The 20,611-nt window shown below is 37.8% G+C and overlaps 2 protein-coding genes across 2 annotated transcripts; one reads left to right on the top strand and one right to left on the bottom strand.

The window, feature by feature from the left end:
- Positions 1-534: 534 nt before the first annotated feature.
- LOC123808434 (olfactory receptor 11H12-like) lies at positions 535-1,476 on the bottom strand. The gene has a single exon (XM_045823080.1). It carries the CDS (start codon positions 1,474-1,476, stop codon positions 535-537), a length of 942 nt encoding a protein of 313 aa, XP_045679036.1.
- Positions 1,477-19,433: 17,957 nt separating this feature from the next.
- LOC123808623 (olfactory receptor 11H6-like) lies at positions 19,434-20,375 on the top strand. The gene has a single exon (XM_045823391.1). It carries the CDS (start codon positions 19,434-19,436, stop codon positions 20,373-20,375), a length of 942 nt encoding a protein of 313 aa, XP_045679347.1.
- Positions 20,376-20,611: the final 236 nt, after the last annotated feature.

Genomic DNA, 20,611 nt, shown 5'->3' with positions numbered 1-20,611 from the left:
CCTGTCTTTCCCTCTCTCTAAAAAATAAATGAATAAATAAAATCTTTGTTAAAAGTGTTTTAAAATAGATCCTGATGTTAAGGGCTTTTTAAAATCAGGTTGTCTGAATGGCTGTTGGCTTGCCACTTGTGGTTTGCAGTACATTCAACATTTACTATGCTCTAGAAAAGAACAACTGGCTGTGATGAAGGCAGAATTTTGAGGGTGCTGAAATAAGTAATGTGTAAAAGAAACCAAAAGAGAAACTAGAAACTCAATTTTAGACAAATAGATGGCAATCTTATTAAATTGTATTTCAAAATAAAGAAGTCTACCTAAGGTATGGGCATATCTGGAACAAAAGAGTAATAACTGCCTAAGATTTAAATTACGAGCCTAATGAATTTTTAAAACCATCTTTCCAATATATGAAAATAAAATAAACTGATGGGGGGAAACATCATCTTAATTGTCTCATGATCTTCCATATTTATTCTCCTAAATATTAATGATTGCATTATATTAAACTTGACTTTTGAATCTCTTAGCAGTTTCTCACAATAATACATTCAGAATTTTCTTTAGTGCATCCTTCATATCTTTGTTCCGGAAGTTGTAGATAAGGGGATTAAAGAATGGAGTTGCCAAAGCATAGAACAAGGTCACAAATTTCTGCATGCCAGGATGGTCTCCCGAACCTGGGCTAACGTACATCACCATAACTGAACCATAGAACAGAGACACCACAGCAAGGTGGGAAGCACAAGTAGAGAAAGCTTTATGCCTTCCTGAGCCTGAGGGCATCTGTAGCACCACACCTAGGACACAGAAGTAAGTGCCAAGGATGTACAGAAAGGTAAGAAAGATGATGAGAGAGCTAATGACACCACAGACTAGAGTAATTCCAGATACTGGAGCACAGGACAATGCCAGCAAAGGTGCCAAATCACAGAGAAAGTGGTCAATGGTGTTTGGACCACAGAAGGGCACCTGAGATATTAGAGTCAAAGGAGTCAGTAAGCACAGAAAGCCACCTGTCCAGCAGAAGACCACTAACTGAGCACATAAGCGATGTGTCATTATAGTGGGATAGTGCAAAGGCCGACAAATGGCAAGAAATCGATCAAACGACATCACCGACAGAAATAAGCCTTCAGCAGCACACATGGAGAAGAAGAAGTAAAACTGGAGCAGGCAGCCAGAGTAGGAGATGCTCTTGTTCTGAGAGATGATGTTGGCCAACATTTTGGGCACATCAGAACTGACATAGCAAATCTCCAGGAAGGAGAAGTTAGCCAGCAGAATGTACATGGGTGTGTGGAGATTCTGGTTTGACCACACAGCATAGATGATGGCTATGTTCCCCAGGAGGGTCAGAAGGTAGGTGAAGGAGAAGAGCACAAAGAGGAAGATCTGGATGTCTCTGCGGCAGGGGAAGCCCAGGAGGATGAACTCACTCACAAACCCAGAGATGTTAGTAGTCTCCAAAGTCCTCATTAGTCTGACCTGTGAAAGCAACAGAGACAGTAAAAGCCACATAAATATTTACACAATTTTTCTTCCTCCTGGTGGAGAGATATGTTTATTTTCCTCAATTTGGGTTTGTAGTATTACTATATTTCCTTCAGAAGGTGAGTTGTTCTTTCCTCTTTGTCTCCTACATGTATTCAATAAACATTTTTGCTCATATTACTGCCAACCACTGTTCTACTAAATAGGTGGTGGTGGGGGGAATAATGAATTAAAAAGCAGAGTCCTACTCTTTTAGAGCTTATGTCAAACATCTTTAGTTCAAAACAACTTCAAGCAATGCAATGCATTCATAGCTATAGAACAGGAATGTCAAACTCATTTTCACTGGGGGCCACATCAGCCTCATGGTTGCCTTTAAAGGGCTGATTGCAATTTTAGGACTGTATAAATGTAACTACTCCTTAACAGTTAAGCGAGAGCTCAGCACTGCCCCTGGGTAGAAACAAGGTCCTGGGCCGGATAAAACAAGGTGGAAGGCCAGATTCAGCCCTCAGGTCTTGAGTTTGCCACCTGTGCTTTAGAATTTCTGTTGAAAGGGAGTTTAAGAGCTTAACTCTGATGGAAAGAGATCTAAGGAGATTTACCTTGGAACCTCCTTTGCCTAGAAAGGGAATTGCTTTTATTTAGATTTTCTGTGTGTGTGGCAACTGCTTGGGGAGCTGATACGAACATAAACTGGAAGTTACCATCCCTCCATCTTCATCGTGGTGCTACCACTAACACGGTAAGAACAGGATATGAAAAATCAGAACAAAGTGTTGTTGCCATATGAGACATGAAGATTATACTCATCTGGACAAAATAATGAAAGGCTTTTGAGAGGGAGATGGACCTTGGCAAAAGACAGAATTTTCTAAGGGCAATCACTGATGGAGGAAGAACATTAATAGCATATAATGTAAGCATAAAAGTTTTTATGTTTTCTTTTTTTTCAGTTGTTCAAGTACAGTTGCCCCCATTCCCACCCCCCACCCCCCACAATGCCCCATCCTCACCTCCCACCCTCAATCCTTCCCCACTTTGGCTTTGTCCGTGTGTCCTTTATACATGTTCCTTGAATACCCTCCCCCTATTTTCCCCCATTATCCCTCTCTCCCCTTCCCTCTGGTTACTGTCAGCTTATTGTTTATTTCAATGTTTCTGGTTATATTTTGCTTGCTAATTTGTTTTGTTGACTACGTTCCACTTATAGGTGAGAGCATATAGTATTTGTCTTTCACCACCAGCATATAAGGTTTATGGAGCTGCCTTTGAAAGACAATTTGCCAGACAAGTACAGGCTAATGAAATTAGCAGGAAACCATTAGAAAGCTATTTCAATAGTCCAAGTAAAAAAAAAAAATTTTTGAATGCTGACCTAAGGTAATGTATAAGCAAAAAGATACCAAGGATGGATTCAAAACATGCATAGAAACCTAACCTCTCAGTCTTTACAATAAGCAGAGGTAATTAAATGCTTCTCTTAGAACAGAGGGGAAAGACACACAAAACAGAGACCTCACTGTCCCTTTGCCACAGTAATACACTTTAGCTCACTTCTGATTGTCCTATCCCCTGGAGTGACTCAGAGGGGAGAGCCACTCCCAGCACAACAGTCTGCTCTGAAGGCCTTCTGCTCCCACACATCAGTGTGCTGAAGAGTGCGTTCCCCAGTCCCCTGCTTTCTTTCTGATTCTTTGTAGTCTGAGTATTATATTTTATTAAATAAATTACCTTCTACTTACGCAGTTTTCTCCTACAAGCCACACATGATGGGTGTTGATTTGCTATGCCATCAACTATGTGAAAGAGAACAGTAAACAAGAGTCATCTAAATTATTGCCAAGTTTTAACAAAAAATTTTGCATTTTCTTGTCAGCTAAGAATACAATTCCTTTGAAGATGACCTGCAAAAACAAAATGATACTTTAATAAAAAAAACCTCCTTAATCACATATGTAATAAAGTTTCTATAATTAGAAGTGTTTATACAGGAAAATAATTGTGAAAATTTATGCTCCTTTTTCTTGTGAATATATCAAACAAAAAGGACAGTCAGATATAGGAAAGAAGTTACTGTTCCATCTGCTCAAACTCACATACCCTAATTCAATCCGTGAATCTGAGATGTCAGCTACATGGTAAAAATAAAAAACCTTTTGACTGCTTTCTTAGCATCCTTTGGATCCCTTTCAGGTTTTACTCAGAAAATAGAATGTGCCAAAAATCTCTCCATCCCCTATTATTTATCCCTTCCAAGCTATGAAACCTATCTCCGGAGACCTCAATCCCAGGAGCAATGAAGACAACATATATCATACAGACTTGAATATGTCTCATCTTTAGTGAGTATCTTTTGGAGATAAAAACCACATGAATGTACACACACTCATATGTACTCTCACACACAAACATAGGTACATGCATGCACATATATACATATTCTAGCCTAACATTTCCAGAGCTGCCCTCTCCCAACCTTAATAAATTACTTATAAGCTAACAAAGATGCATCATTACCTTAAAGCTTGTTAGAAATATAGTCTCCCATTCCTGTTGTCCAAACCGCAGTTTACAGAGTTCATCCAAGATATCCAGAATGAGCTTATTCCCAGATATCCTCAGAATTACCCCCATTGTTTACAAACTCCTTATCTCTATATATGGATCAAACAGGATATATGCTGGTCAGCCAGGAAGTTAAAACATTGTGTGAGAAAAAAAATTCCTTTCAAAAATGCATTTTTTCTAAGCCTTTCTTGCAGTTAGGTCTGTTCATATGTGACTGAGTTCTGGTCAGTAGAATATAATTAAAACTGATGTGCAACACTCCAGGCCACACCCATGCATGGTCCTTGATGATCTTTGATATAATCGAGCATGTGACTTAGGAAGCTGAGGTGTTTTGTGTTTTTTGTTTGTTTGTTTTTAAAGATTTTATTTATTTATTTTTAGGCAGAGGGGGAGGGAGGAAGGGAGAGCGGGAGAGAATCATCAATGTGTGGTTGCCTCTTGCACATCCCCTACTGGGGACCTGGCCCGCAATCCAAGCATATGGCCTGACTGGGAATCAAACCAGCGACCCTTTGGTTCAGAGGCCAGCACTCAATCCACTGAGCCACACCAGCCAGCACAGAAGCTGAGTTTTGAAGAAGATGAAGGCAAAATGGAAAAAGCCTGAGTTCCGTAATTCTTTTATTATTGTTCTGTTGCAGTAGTCCCCATTTTCCCCCATTATTCTTCCTTGCTGTCCCCACTACTCCCCAGTCCCGCAGTCAATCCCCACCCTATCGTCCATGTCTATGGCCATTTATACTTGTTCTTTAATTAGATCCAGAATTATCACATGAAGAACAATCACTTGTCAATCAGGAACATCCATTTGGATTTTAAGTGAACAATAAATAAACACCCTTCATATTTGATCCACTAAAAAAGAAACTCATATGGAAAACAATCATGTGAATAAAATATTTACATTTTGATAAATGTAAAAAGAAAACTATCTGTGGGTGACTATATAAAAATATCTTTTCAGGCTTATTCCCTTCAAATTTAAAACAGCAGGGAAAATTAAGGAAACAATGTTTATGAAGGAATAATTCTGAGAAATAAAAATTTGAGTCATAGAGTGAGTGCATCTTAAATGTTGGTAAATGCGACCACATTCTCTCTAAATCTTTCAGCACTTTCCTCTCTACTGTTACTTTCGCTCTCATCTTAACACTGAGGTCTAGATTTTCATACTGTGCCGATGGCCCAGCCCTTCAAACTGGGGCTCATAAATGAATATAGCAACACTATCTCATGCCTGCATTATGATGATATCTGTCAGCATCAATTGAGAGAACATGTAATACATTCCTAGGTTTAAAACTCTCTTTTCATCCAAGGTAACTCAATGTCTACTCTTTTCTTCTTAATTTTTTTCTTTTATTGACTATAAAGAGAGGGGAGGGCAGAGACAGAGAGGGAGCGAAACACTGATGTGAAGAGGAACATTGATCAGTTGCCTCTTGCACATGCCCAGACTGGGAGCTGAACCTACAGCCCAGGTCTGTGCCCTGACCAGGAATCGAGCCCACAACCTATAGGTTTGCATGGTGATGCCCAACCAAGTGAGCCAAGCCAACCAGGGCTGAATGTCTACCCTTTTAATTGAATATCTCCCCAATTGAAATATCAAGCTGCTAACCTTGAACTCTGACAATGTTGATGTAAAATAGAGATTTCCTGCCTTGCCTCTATAACGTTCTAAGATATCAAAAGTATTTTCAAGGGGAATTGTGAAGTTCTCAAAAGACTGAGATGATACAATTAATTTGAATTCCTTTTCTCCTTAAAATGGATTGGATAGCTCACAAGATGTTTGATGAGAGAAGGAGCTATATTGTGACATTAAATAGCACAGACTCTAAACTTAAAGACACCAAAATTTTTTAAATGTAAATCTGATCACATCACTTCCTTGCTTTCAATCCTTAAATACTTCTTTCTCACATATAGGATCAAGTTCAACCATTTCAGTATATCCAAATTCCTACATCTCTAAGTTCATCTCCTCTCAGGACCCCCACATTCACTCTGCATTCATTTATTCATACATTAGGACTCTTCTATATGCTATTTCTTTTCCTGCTTGCCACAATATCATCCATGCCCCCTCCCTCCTATCTAGAACACTTGTAATTCAAGACTCAACTGAAATAGCCTCTTCGAACCCCTCTCTGATACTTCCCATTTACCGCATCCGCCAAACCTATAATCCTGTCAGACAGCTCTCTGTGCTCCTCTGGTACCTTATGCTTTCCTTTTTGTTGGTGTTTTTTATTGGAATTCTTGACACATCTGTGCCACCGTAAGTCAAGAGTCCTTTGAGAACAAGGATCCTATCATATACATCTATGTACCATCAATACCAAGTGTACTGCCTGGAACATGATTTGTGTTTCAGAAGCCTTTGCAGGCCCCAGAGTTTTTATGTGTAAAACTGGACATCCTCAGGCTGATACACCACCACTGGCAAGATAAGGAGAGGTCTGTATAGCTCTGCCATCTCCTAGTAAAGTTACCCGCTCCCCTTCCCCAACTGTCTGCTGTGGAGGGCAGCAATACAAATGTCATTGTGTCTTTTCCCAAAATGGCCCTGATCTGACTCCAGTAGTAACAAATGGAGGATCTTCCTTGTCTCTTTTGCTGCTTCCAGGTTTTTGTACCTCCCTCCTCTCTAAAAGAGCCATGTTTTGAAGTTCAATCTCCCTTTAGATAAAGAAGACAAAAGGGAAGGGACAGAGAATTTTGGGGAATCATACTGCCTGGTTTCAGAAGCTGTAACCCCCCCATGACTAAGGCTGAGTGAGAGACCTTGGGACCCTAAGCCACTAAGGAGACAAAGCTTACCCCCTTGGCAGGAGCACCACGTGTGCCCACTTTACTTCACCCTGCCTGGCCCCCAGTGCATGATTGGTTAGCCAATGGCAGGTAAGATTCCTCAAGGGAGGGATAACCTAAGACAGGCACGGTCATGAGGGGGCCCTCAGGGAAGGACTTGGGAGGCTATGGAGAAAGGGGGTTATGGACCCTCACCCCTCGGCTTCAACATAGGCTGAGTCCTCATTCTGTCTGCAATAAGTCTCCTAATCTCTTGGCTGCCTTACTTCCCCATTTGACCTAAGCCTGAAACAATGCTGGAGGTGGGTGAGGCCCTGTGCTGGAAAGGGTGGGTTCCCCGGGGCAATCAGGCCTAAGAAAGAATGCATGAAACCTGCTTTGCTAATACCCTCAATTTAAATGATAAGCATCCAAGCATGAAATGAGTTTCCCCAGTTTTATGGCCCTTTAGTTATTTGACCCTGACTCAGAATAGGCCCTCAGAGTTCTTTGAATGTTATCTATTGGATCATTACTGCCTGACAATGATTGATGTGCTTTCCATATACAACCTGTATTCCTATGCAAATTAAAGCCAATAAAAGCCTGTCAAGGCAAGGGTCAGCATGCTCTCCCCTTGAGAGACTGGCTGTGCCATCCTTTTTCTTCCACAGGACTCGGTAGTCCATGTGAATTTGTCTTGTCTCAGCCATAATGCCTTGGACACTGTGGGCTGGAGTCCACATCAGAGAATAAAGAAAACATAAGTCGTTTATCTAAGGTTACTTATGGAAACTCCTAATCTACTAGCCCTAATTCACCCCACTCCCACCCACTCTCTTTACAAAGGACAACACAGAAGCCACAGAGTTTCATTATCTCAAAGGTAAAAACTAGCTACATGTAACTGCTGAGCACTTACATGTGTGTGGCTGGTCCAAATTCAGATGTGCTCTAAGTAAAAAATTCAGCCCATTTTATGAGCTCTCCTTCTCCCTGAGCTCAGACACCTCAAAACTGTTCCTCTATAGTGGAGGAAGCTTTTTTACCCGTGGTAAAATGAAGCTGGCCCAGATAGGAGGCATATCTGAACTTCAGGAGAAGCTCTGCCAGTGACAGATGCCAAGAGGTGGCACGCCTTAGGTGGACTTGACCTTACATGAATGGCCCAGAATCAAAATTTTTCCTTTCTTTAAATTTATCACCAGTGACAATGCGGTTTCTATAATCAACTGTACTGGAGTGAAAGAAACTTCCTGAGATGGAACTTGCATTTTGAAGAAGAGAATGCCTGTCTCCTGGAGACCACTCTCTGTGTCATGGAAGAGTGAAGCAAAGGGGCACCTGCAGGACAGAGCACTGCTGGAGCTGATGAGTGGGGACATATTTGTGACCAGAAGGGAAAGATGTTGCCCTCTGTAGCTTTTACTACTTAGTAAAAGTCATAGCAGCAACATCACAGAAGAAAAGAAAATTCACGCACAGACGAGATTAAAGCCACAGGGGAAATGTTAATATGATAATAAAATAAATAACAACTGATATTGGTGGTGTACTTTGCATTTTTAAAAAAAATTTTAATTATTTTTAATTGTAGTAAAATACACATAACACGACACTTACCATCTTAACAATTTTTTAAGTGCACAGTTCTGTGGCATGAAGTTTATTCACATTGTTAAGCAGCCATCATCACTATCCACCTCCAGAACTCTTAACCTTCAGAAACTGAAAATTTGTATCCATTAAATAACAGTCCACATGCCTCTCCCTCCAGCCCTTGGAAACCACCCTTCTACTTTGAACTTGGCTACTCTAGGAACTTATAAAAGTGGAATTGTACAGTATTTGCTTTTTTTTTTTTTTGACTAGCTGTTTCATCTGTGTTTCAGAATATTTAAAAACTTTCTGTCTCTCTAAGACTGAATAATATTAGATCATATGTATACATCACATTTTGTTCATTCATTTATCTGCTGATGGACATTTGGGTTGCTTCATCTTTTGGCTATATATTGCATTTTGCAAATAGTTTTATGTGTGATTTTTCACTGGATCCAAATAAACCTTTCCTCTAAAATGCCTTTTTAAGAGCTAGGGACAAAAGTTTTGATTTGCTCAGGTGGAACTAGAAGACAGTCCAAAAAATTATTGTCATCACTTTCAGAAGAAAAGGAAATGTGAAGGAATGTGGCAAAAATAATTCTCCTTTTGATTTGCATTTGCCTTTTAAAAATCAAACTTTTTTCTTAAAAATAGTCATTTTTTGAAAAAGCAAAATAGAGACAAAAGTGCTCATTTTTTCTTTATATAAATATAGTAGAATTACCATTTAAAATTTCTGAAAAAGAAAACTGCTGAAACTTATACTTTGAAATAATAACTGATGATAATAAAATTTGCTGAAATTATTATTATAATATATTACACAATATTGTAATATAATACTTAGTGAGTGCTAGGGACTGTTATAAATGCTTCCATATATTAATTCATCACCCAAACATGTGTGATATAGATATTATTTTTAGGATCACCACAAGTTAAAGTGGAAAATCAGACAAATAACAATTTGTATAACGTGCCCATAGTCACTCAAGGAATAGAAGCGAGCTTTTTATTTTCCTTTTTAACAAATTTATTGAGGTGACACTGTTAATAAATTATACAGCTTTCTCTTTTTAAATATATTTTATTGATTATGCTATTACAGTTGTTCCATTGTTTTCTCCCCTTTATTCCCTTCTACCCTGCACCCCTCACTCCCACCAGCATTCCCTCACCTTAGTTCATGTCCATGGGTCGTACATATAGGTACTTTGACTTCTCCATTTCCTATGCTATTCTTAACCTCTCCTGTCTATTTTCTACCTACCATTTATGCTTCTTAGTCTCTGTAGCTTTCCCCCATTCACCTGCCTCCCCTTCCCCACTGATGACCCTCCATGTGATCTCCATTTCCGTGATTCTAATCCTGTTCTAGTTGTTTGCTTAGTTCATTTTTCTTTTTTAGGTTCAGTTGTTGATAGTTGTGAGTTCATTGTCATTTTACTGTTCATATTTTTGATAATCTTCTTTTTCTTAGATAAGTCCCTTTAACATTTCATATAATAAGGGTTTGGTGATGATGAACTTCATTACCTTGACCTTGTCTGGGAAGCACTTTTTCTGCTCTTCCATTCTAAATGATAGCTTTGCTGGATAGAGTATATATATAATTGGATATATATTACTATATATTTGCAATATATTTATACATTTATTATATATAATAATATGTGATGGTATATTTTTCAGTCATTAAAAATCAAATCCTGCCATTTAGGAAGACACGAATGGAACTTGAGGGTATTATACTAAGTGAAATAAGTCAGACAAAGACCAAGACTATATGATCTCACTGGGAATTATTATGCTAAGTGAAATAATCCAGTCAGTGAAAGACAGATACCATATGGTCTCACTTATATGTAGAATCTGATGAACAAAAGAAACTGATGAACAAAATAGAAGCAGAGGCATGGACACATGGAACAGGCTGACAGCTGTCAGAGGGAAGGGGTAGGGGAGGAACTGGTTGAAAGAACATGAAATGGTTAGCCAAAAAACATATAAACATGACCCATGGACACAGACAACAATGTGGAGATAGCCAGAGGGAAGGGGGTTGTGGGTTGGGGGAAGCAGCAGGGGTATGGGAACGTCTATAATAGTGTAAACAATAAAAATAAAGTAAAAAAAGAATATAATGTAATGATTTTAAAAAGATCAGGCTTGTAGTTACCATAAGGGGAGAGGAAGTTGGATGAAGGTAATCAAAAGGCACAAACTGCTAGTTATAAAATAAATAAATACTAGGGATGTAATACACTACATGATAGCTATAGTTGACACTGCTGCATGTTATATATAAAAGTTATTAAGAGAATAAATCTTCAGAGTTCACATCACAACATGATTTTTTTCATTTTTCTTTTGTATCTGTATGAAATGAAGCATTTTTACTAAACTTATTGTGCCAAAATTGTATGATATATTTAAGTCAAATCATTATGCTGTATACCTTAAACTTATGCAGCATATCAACTATATCTGAACAAATGGTATAATTAGTAACAAGGAAATGAAACTATAAAAATGAGATATAAATGGTTTTCTTTTTTTATTGTTGTTCAGTTAGAGTTGTCCTGCCTTTCTCCCCATTATTCTCCCCTAACCCACCCACCCCCATTCCCACAGTCAATCCCCCACCATTGTCTGTACCCATAAGCCCTCTATTCTTGAATGGGTTTCTTCTATCAATATAGAGATAAATTTTTTAAATACCATCCTTATGTTGAAAAGGATACTATAAGATGGCATATTCATCAACAGATCTTTTGAAAATATATTTTAGAAAGTAATGTGTATTAAGAAAATGTATATACACATATATATAATTTGACATTATAATTTTCATTCAAGCAGTCTCTTCTAGGAAGATACTCTAAAATTAAACAAATATTTGAACCCAGAGATTTTTATTGTATTATTTTAAGACCGGAAAATTTTAAATAGCCTCAATGCACACTAAGGGAATGTTGTACAAATAACATTATTCTGCAGCTTTAAAAATATTTAGAAGAAAGATGTCACCTATAAATGGAACCTAATTAGCAAAACAAACAAGCAAATAAGATATAACCAGAGACATTGAAATAAAGAACAAACTGACAGTAACCAGAAGGGAGGGAGATAACGTGGGAAGGAAGGGTAGAGGTTATCAAGGAACATGTATAAAGGACACATGGACAAAGCCAAAGGGGGGTAAGATTGAGGGTGGGAGGTAGCAATGGTGGGGGAGCAATGGAGACAACTGTACTTGAACAAACAAATAAACAAATGATAAATAAAAGTTTAGAAGAATTTTAACCACAAAAAATGTTTATATGAGCAGGAGACTAAAGTGTAAATGCTGCCTGACCTCATATGTTGAAGAAAAATTATCAGAACAAAAAAGACCATAGGAAATATGCCAACTTTTTACTTGAATTTCTATCTGCCTGATAAAATTATCACTAATTTTTAGCTTCCTGAACTCTTTTGAATCTTCCAAATTTTATTTAAACACATATCATGTTGATAGTAGGTATCTTTAAAAAGTTACAACGGTGATGCTTGGCATACAGGGTGTTGCAAGAACTGAATAAAATGATTTGTATGTAAGAATTTCCCATGTAGCAGGCATGAGGTGAGTTATCTGTAAGGATTGTTTTTCTTCCCTGCCAAGTGAAGATTCAGGATAAATAGTTTACTATTTAAGAACTTGGGCTCTGCTCTCAGAGACAACTTACTTCAGATATTGGCATTCCTTTTTATAAGATGTGACACCTTGAACAAACTAATTTATCTAAGCTTCAGTAACTTTACCTATAAAAGTCATAGTAATAGCTAATATATTGAATTGTTATGGGAGTTAAATGAGCTTATTCATAAAGGTTATTTATCTTAGTAGCTGGCATGTAACAAGCTTTTGGTAAGTATTAACTGCTAATATTTGTATGGCCAAGTAAAAGGGCAGCTGTGGGCATGTAATAAACTCAAAAATGAGAAAACAAATTAGCTGTCTCTTTAATCAGACAAAGAGGCTCAGAATTGCATGCCAAATGGACAGTGTAAACAGGTGGAGTAGGATCCTTGGTCCAGTCTGAGGAAAGGATTGTCAGATGTCAGAAATAAAGTCATCCAAGGGTGAGTCCCTGGGGTAATGTCCATCCAGCTGAGGGAATCTCAGTCGAGAGTCCCTTTAGGGAAGCTGGCTGTAGTCCAGCAAAAGTTTCACTGGGGACCAGTGGAGAATCCAAGTTTTCATTCTTATCACTGCTGGGGATTGGGGGGAGGCAGGACACATCTTATATAACTTCAAAAAAGAACTTTTTCCCCAAGTGCACTGGAAGTAAAGCATCAGGGATGGAGCTCTGAGATCCAGAGAACTGAAGAGCAGGGAAGGCTTATCTGCAGACACTGCTTCCTCTTCCAAATCGGTGCCTGAATCAACTCCTTCAACGAAGGGCAGCTGCCCATACCTCATGAATGTGGGATGCAGAAAGATATATATTATATTTTGAGTGCGGAAATGTAAGCATGGGAAAGGAGTTTTTTTCCTACTTTTCTAACTGAAAAAGAAACCATTACTTCCAAATTTTGTCAACTGAAAAGGTAAAAAAAATTATTATTATATTATCTTCATTTTATCTTTTCTATTATTGCCATGGCTTTTTTAACCTTTATTCTGAACTACAGAGTTCTCTTTAAAATAAAATATTCTGGAGAAAAGTAAAACCCCAATTGGAAACTAATACCGCTTTCCCTTTTGTTTCTTCTAGGGAAGAAAATTAAACTGAGAATGAGATATAACTCCATCCAATGGGAAAAAAGTAGCAACACAAATCCTCTCGAAGGTGATGGCTATTATTTCTCAAAACATTGCACTCTAATTTTCAAACTTATCTCTTAATCCCTGTCCTCAGTTTATGAAATGGTATTGGTCACCCAAAAGTACAATGCAACCTTCAGGATGCCCTGTTGGAAATTTTTTCTTTTTCCTCAACCCTGGCACAGAAGCTGACTTTATTAGCTTTAAATTCAAGTAGCAAGTGAAAGGGAGGTGATGTTCTGCATGGTAAGTCAAGCATGACACAAATAGTGGGCTTCTTAGAACCTTGGAACATTCCAGAAATAGTAAAGTTCACAGAAAATGCTTAGAAGGGTAGAATCTGATCCAGAAGAGTATCTGCAAAACCAATATTTTATAATGATCACTTTGCCAGATTATGAAAATAATATGTTACTCATAGAAATTTTGGGAAATATAGACTTGAATGAAGAAAAATTATATAACCTATCATTTGACCTTGAAAAACTTAGCACTATTAATTTTCTTTCTTTCTAGGAAATTTCTATTTCCATGTATTATTTGCTTTTTCTATAGAAATGTATCTAATGAACTACATGAACCGTTGCTACACAAAGAACTCTATTAAGTACAAAGAACTTTATAAAGCTTTACTACACAAAGAATCAGCACTACCTATTATTTATTTGAAAGTTAAAGTCCCAAGCCCCATTCATTCCTTTTGAGTCAGAACTTCTATTTTAACATGATTCTAGAAATGCTTATATACTGCTTTGATGAACTTCCTTATTATTTTTTTTCTACACATCTAGTCATTATTTAATGGGAATAAATGTTTTAAAGCTCCAGGTACTTCCAAACTGTCTGCCAGAAAAAAATAATTTTTTGCAAGTTTATACCCCCCCTGCCCCCCAGCAGTTCTTCTGAATGTCATTCCATTGCACCTCCACTGACACTGGTATTGTGACTACTCATGAATGCTAATTTGAAAAGCAAAAGAAAAATTATACTTTTCACATTTAAATTAACAACCTTCATCTAGAAATATGGAGGTTATAGACTTAACTCCCACAATTTACATTGAAATTTCATATTCACTTCTTAAAATACCCCTTAATTTTAATGAGAAGAATATTTCTCTTTTTTAATTACAATGATATATTTTATTTTTTATTAAAAATTTTTGAATTTTATTGTTATTCAAGTACAGTTTTCTGCCTTTTTCCCCCACCCCTTCCCGCCACCCCAGTCATCCCCACCTCCCTACCCTGTATATACCACCCTTCCTTATTTTTGTCCATGTGTCCTTTATAGTTGTTCCTGTAAACCCTTCACCATTTTCCCGCCCTTAATCCCTCCCACCTCCCCTCTGGTTACTGTCAGTTTGCTCTTAATTTCAATGTCTTTGGTTATATTTTGCTTGTTTCTTTGTTTCGTTGAGTAGGTTCCACTTATAGGTGAGATCATATGGTATTTGTCTTTCACTGCCTGGCTTATTTCACTTAGCATAATGCTCTCCAGTTCCATCCATGCTGTCACAAAGGGTAGGAGCTCCTTCCTTCTTTCTGCTGTGTAGAATTCCTTTATGTAAATGTACTGTAGTTTTTTCATCCATTCTTTTACTGATGGACACTTAGGTTCCTTCCAGCACTTAGCTATTGTAAACTATGCTGTGATGAACTTTGGGATGCATAGGTTTTTTTGGATTGGTGTTTCAGGGTTCTTAGGATATAATCGTAGCAGTGGAATTACTGGGTTGTTAAGGACATTTCATCATGCAGCAATATAAGTATACATTCTAAAGCATCCTTTGCACTGAAAAGTATACAAGAATACAATAGGTACTCCATAAACTTACACTGAGTTTTTGAAATGGTTTAGGCCAGTGATCAGCTATAAAGCCAAATGAAGTTTAGAAGATAAGTTTGAAAAGACTGTACTTAACACATAAAGTATTCAATAAATGGTAGCAAAGTGATAGTTAATAGAAGATGAACTAGCCCTGGCCACTGTGGCTCAGTTGGTTTGCATCATCGCAAGAACTGAAAGGTCACCAACTCAATTCCTGGTTCAGGGCACATTTCTGGGTTGCAGGTTCCTTCCCCTGTCAGGTTCTTAGAGAAGGCAACCAATCAATGTTTCTCTCTCACATCAATGTTTCTGTCCCTCTCTTTCTCCCTCCCTTCCCACATTCTAAAATAAAAAAAAAAGAAAGAAAAGAAACTGAAGTTCATGATGGACAATGATCCAAAAGTTAGTACTGTTATTTGAAAATATTTTACTGAAAATGTTATAAAATATTGTTCTTTAATTATACAAGTGCTGAAACTATATAAGATGGGTAGCATTAAAACCAGTTCTTAAATTTTCTAGGGTAAGAAACTCCAACTCACAGTGTCATCTTAGAAGTAACTTCAAGGAAAAAAATAAGTGCAGAGAGAGAAAGAAAGAGACAAACAGACAAATGAAACAAGGTGATTACAAAGAACAAATGAGTTTCTCTAAGGAATTTAATAGGCTTTTCACTGGATTCATACCTACTCAGGAAGGTCTTTCCAACACCAGCTAAGAGCATTGTGGTAAGAGGGTCTCTTAACTTGCACAGTTTATGAGCTGAAAGGAAAAGACTGGGCCATCTCCTGTCATCTGGAGAGAGAAAGAGATATGGCCCATCCATTTAAAATAGACTATGGACAGCTCCAAAGGACATCTTTTCAAAAGGAGATACACTTGAAATGTGGGTAATTTGAATTGAGATGTGCTGTAAGTATAAAATACATACCAGGTATTGTAGACCCTGTATTTAAAAATGTAAAATAACACATTCATAACTTCTAAAATTCATTTCATGATGAAATGACATTATTTTGGATAAATGGAGTTAAACAATATATATGATTAAGTTCACAAGAGGAAAGAAAAGGGGGGTTGACATGAAAATAAAGCAAAACAGCACTCTATTTTAAATTAAGCTTAAATTTTTAGACATAGGCAAATTATACCTCAGGGTGCTGAGGGATTTCACATACATGATTTCAAAACTACTAATGGTGCCTTTAAAGAATTCTGGAGAATGAGAGAACATTTTTTAAAAAACAAATTGAACAAGAATGCCAATTTAAAGTCCAAAAAGGTTGTTTCTAAAAATGTTTCATTAACCATCTATTTAATAGTTTTTGCTAGAATTTTTTCTGAAGATACCAGATCATTTTCATCTCCTTTGTATCATTATTATATTTTTAGCTTGGCCAGCTTTCTACAATTGTTGATTATAATAGATGTTACTCTAGAAAAAGTTTTAAATGATCTGAAATAGCATTTTCTCATGTTGTATATAATATTTTAATCAAAGACATAGATAAAACACAAGAATTTTATCAAATTACAGGCAATAAAAATAGAAAAGAAAGCTAATATTTGAAAGTCTTAAGACCTTTATAAACTGAGACTCTTGGTGAAATTCAGTCATTACCTTCTCTCACTTTAAAAATTCAGTGACAGATGGGGCCAGGAGAAGAGGTGGTGCCCCTTCCCCTAGCCACAAACTCTGAGCCTAGAAATGAAGTGATCTTCATTTTGACATTATATTGCAGCCCTACTTGTGTTAAGGGAAGAGTTAACACTTCCCTAATGACACAGTTAACAGAAAACTCACGGTTCAAGGGCTGAGGTGCCCTCTTGGAGTGGAACACCCTAGATCTCTGTGCACCATTGTAAGTTATAATGAGCACCTGTGACAGATCCGGGTCTGCAAGTTTCCCCTAGTAAATGCTGCTCCAGTAAATTCAGTGTGTGTGCCACCTAGTCCTGTGCCCTTGTGCACATAACGCAGGAAGTGAACACTGCTGAAAACATTCACAAACATTGCATTTGAGTTTATGCATGTCTTTATTCAATTTATTTTTCCCCTGAGAACTGGTTTTGTTAAGAAAATGTTAGCTGATTAATAGCTGAAAATGTTAGAGATTGTGAGCTGAGCTTCTAAAGTGGAAAAGTAGGGGAAAAATAGTTGAAACGGATGATAGACTCATATTCCAAACTTCTGGGTTAAACTTTGGCCTAGGTCAAAGCCTAAAATTCAGAAACACTCCTCTCTATTCCCCTGTATTCAAAATAGTCAGGCTTTCTCCAGGGCTGACTAAACCACAAAATCAAAGATTACTAGAAATAAAAATGGTTGCATCAAAAACCTGGTTATCTTAAGGCTGCCTGTGTTGAAACAGTATTTATTGGTGCTCCTCTATTATGAACATTTGAGTACAGTCTGATCCTCATTTCCCAAGAAATCCCACAGGTGAGCTAGGTGTGTTGGAATGGGGTGGGGAGTAAACAGTATGGGAAGGGATCATTCAGGAGCTTGGCAGATTCCACTAGGTGGCCTTAACACAAACTACAGAGTAGCTATCAGAGAAATGATCCTACCATTTATTTTTTTATTAAATTTATTGGGACAACATTGGGTAATAAGATTACATAGGTTTCAAGTGTACATTTCTATGATACAAGATCTGTGTGTTGCATTGTGTGCCCACCACCCAAAGTCAAATCATCTCCCCTGACTGTATATTTGACTCCCTTTATCCTCTTCACCCACCTCCCACACTGCTTCCCTCTGGTAACTCCCATGCAGCTGTCTGTGTCTGAGTTTTTGTTTGTTTGTTTGTTTATTTGTTGCTTTCAATTTTATATTCCACATATGAGTGAAATCACATGGTTCTTAACTTTTTCTGTCTGACTTACTTCACTTACCATGATACTTTCAACATCCATCCATATGGTCATCAAATAGCAGTATTTCATCTTTTCTCATGAAAATACTGTTGAGTAGTATTGCATTGTGTAAATGCACCAAATCATCTGTCAAGGGACACTTTGGTTGTTTCCATCTCTTGGCCACTGTGAATAATGATCATTTAAAATTGTAATGGTACCCCTACAAGGAACACCATCTATAAGGGAGAAAATGAACACTTTGGTGTATTTGCTGAACAAAAAAAAATGGCCTTAAAAGGAAAATTATTAGGAAGTTGTATCTGGTATGGTCTGAGAGGACTGAGGTGCACTCTCCTATTCATACACACACATGTATATACATACATACATACATGTACTTAGCCTGTCTCATGGCTAAAATTCTACAAGCGAAAACATTCTTTGGTATTTTGAAATCAGTCTAATTGATAAAGATTAACAAGGGATAGTAAATAATCTAGCATCATAATAATGACAACATAATAATCCCTGAACAGTTTGTAATAATTTACATTTTTGTAGCATTGTATAATTTGTAAACTGCTCTTGCATATATCATTTTATGCAATTATCATGTCATCCATGTTATGAAGGTATTATTATTCATATTTTAGAGAGAATGTAATGAGTTAAGTCCTTCTCTGAGGAAATACTCCTGAGGAAGTGGCAGAGCCAAAATCTGTAATACAAATCCCCGTGCTCAGCTACACCAGTGGATCCCAAACTGAAGCTGGAGCGTGCAACTCTATACCTTTCAAAGGTTATTCCATATGATTCTGACAATATCAAAGTCTGGAGCCCATGTATTACACCATCCTACAGAGAGAGGACAGACACTACTAATGGCTTATAAATGGTCCTTTAATGGAGGCAAATTGTAACTTGCTTAAAGTCGCTCTGCAGTTATTTTCCTATCTGGCTACAAAGCCTCATGTTCCCTCCTTTATGTCCCTTAGTTGATATTAACATTTTATTCAGTGTATGTCAATTCTAATTGTTTTGGAATTGAATTGCCCATGTCAAAGTACATCTCAATTTAGCTTGATCCAGCCACATATTTGTATTGTCTAGACCAATGTTCTGCAAAGTTGGGTGTACCAGGCAACCCAGTGAAGGATGCAGAAAGGAAATGTCTGAATTCCTATTTTTATTTCAATTCTAAGAATGCTTTCTTTCAAAATCTTCACCAATATTTACTATATTGGTTGACTGTGGTTTGTATATAGTTTAAAAGTAAATAATCACATATTTAAAAAGTATACTCACAGCTATATTATTGAGGCACTCAATCAAAAATAGAAACCACTAGTCTAGATCCCTTCCCCTATGAGCAGGAACATGTGCTCACTCTCCTGGGGAGGAATCAGGAGGCACAATTCCCTTTGTATATGTAATTTCTACTGCAATTCTTCCAGGATGGAAGAAAATGACCTCAGAGGCCAGTAATATTTCTCACACTGTGAGTGAATTCATCCTCTTGGGATTCCCTTGCCGCTGGGAAATACAGATCTTTCTCTTCTCCATATTCTTTATGACTTACATCCTGACCATCCTTGGGAATATGGCCATCGTGTGTGCAGTGCACTGGGACCACCGGCTTCACACTCCAATGTACATTCTGCTGGCTAACTTCTCCTTCCTGGAGATCTGCTATGTCAACTCTGATGTGCCCAACATGCTGGTCAACTTCCTCTCCCAGACCAAAACCATCTCCTTTGCTCAGTGCCTCCTCCAGTTGTATTTCTTCTTTTCACTGGGCACAACTGAATGTTTATTTCTCTCCATCATGGCCTATGACCGGTTCCTGGCCATCTGCCGCCCCCTGCACTACCCCACTGTCATGACTATTAAGTTCTGCAGCAGCCTGGTCATCTTTTGCTGGCTGTACGGTTTCCTCTGGTTTCTGATCCCGGTGATACTTGTTACCCAGCTACCATTTTGTGGCCCAAATGTGATTGATGACTTTCTGTGTGATCTGGGTCCCCTGTTGGACCTGGCTTCAGCCTGTGTCCCAATTCCAGGGACTGTTCTCATGTGTGGCACCATGAGCTCCCTCCTCATCTTTGCCACCTTTTTCTACATTATTGGCTCCTATACCCTGGTGCTGAAGGCTGTAATGCAGGTGCCCTCAGTTGCTGGCCGGAAGAAGGCTTTTTCCACCTGCTCCTCACACCTGGCTGTTGTGTTTTTATTCTATGGTTCTGTCATGATGACATATGTGAGTCCAGGAACAGGGCAAGCAGAGAGTATGCAGAAGTTCACAACTTTGTTCTACTCAGTTTTGACCCCTTTTTTCAACCCTATGATCTACAGCCTTCGGAATAAAGAAATGAAGGAAGCCCTGAAGAAAGTTCTAAGAGGTTCCTAAAATTGGTCTGTTATTTAGTGAGTTATTCCCAGATGAGTTCAGACTGTGAGCCTCCTGTCAGTAAACAGTTAAGAAACTGGAAAGCAGATGTGAATTTTTGAAGGAGTCATTTCAAAATCCTAAATACCAGGACATTAATGAAGTCTTTCCTTAGGTGGAATTAATTGTCTCTTCTGTAGCACACTACTTGTACTTCTATTTAACATGTCCTTTTTTCTTGTATTATAGCTAGCTTT

This window comes from Phyllostomus hastatus, unplaced genomic scaffold, assembly GCF_019186645.2.
Source record: "Phyllostomus hastatus isolate PE091 unplaced genomic scaffold, TTU_PhHast_1.1 phas_scaffold_501, whole genome shotgun sequence".
In the NCBI taxonomy this organism is placed as follows: domain Eukaryota; kingdom Metazoa; phylum Chordata; class Mammalia; order Chiroptera; family Phyllostomidae; genus Phyllostomus; species Phyllostomus hastatus.
Note: the sequence above shows the minus strand (reverse complement) of the source record. Positions and strands in the feature narration are given on the sequence as shown.

Bases quoted from the DNA above. Each gene is read 5' to 3' on its own strand.
- LOC123808623 (XM_045823391.1), top strand. From the start codon at position 19,434: ATGACCTCAGAGGCCAGTAATATTTCTCACACTGTGAGTGAATTCATC.
- LOC123808434 (XM_045823080.1), bottom strand. From the start codon at position 1,476: ATGAGGACTTTGGAGACTACTAACATCTCTGGGTTTGTGAGTGAGTTC.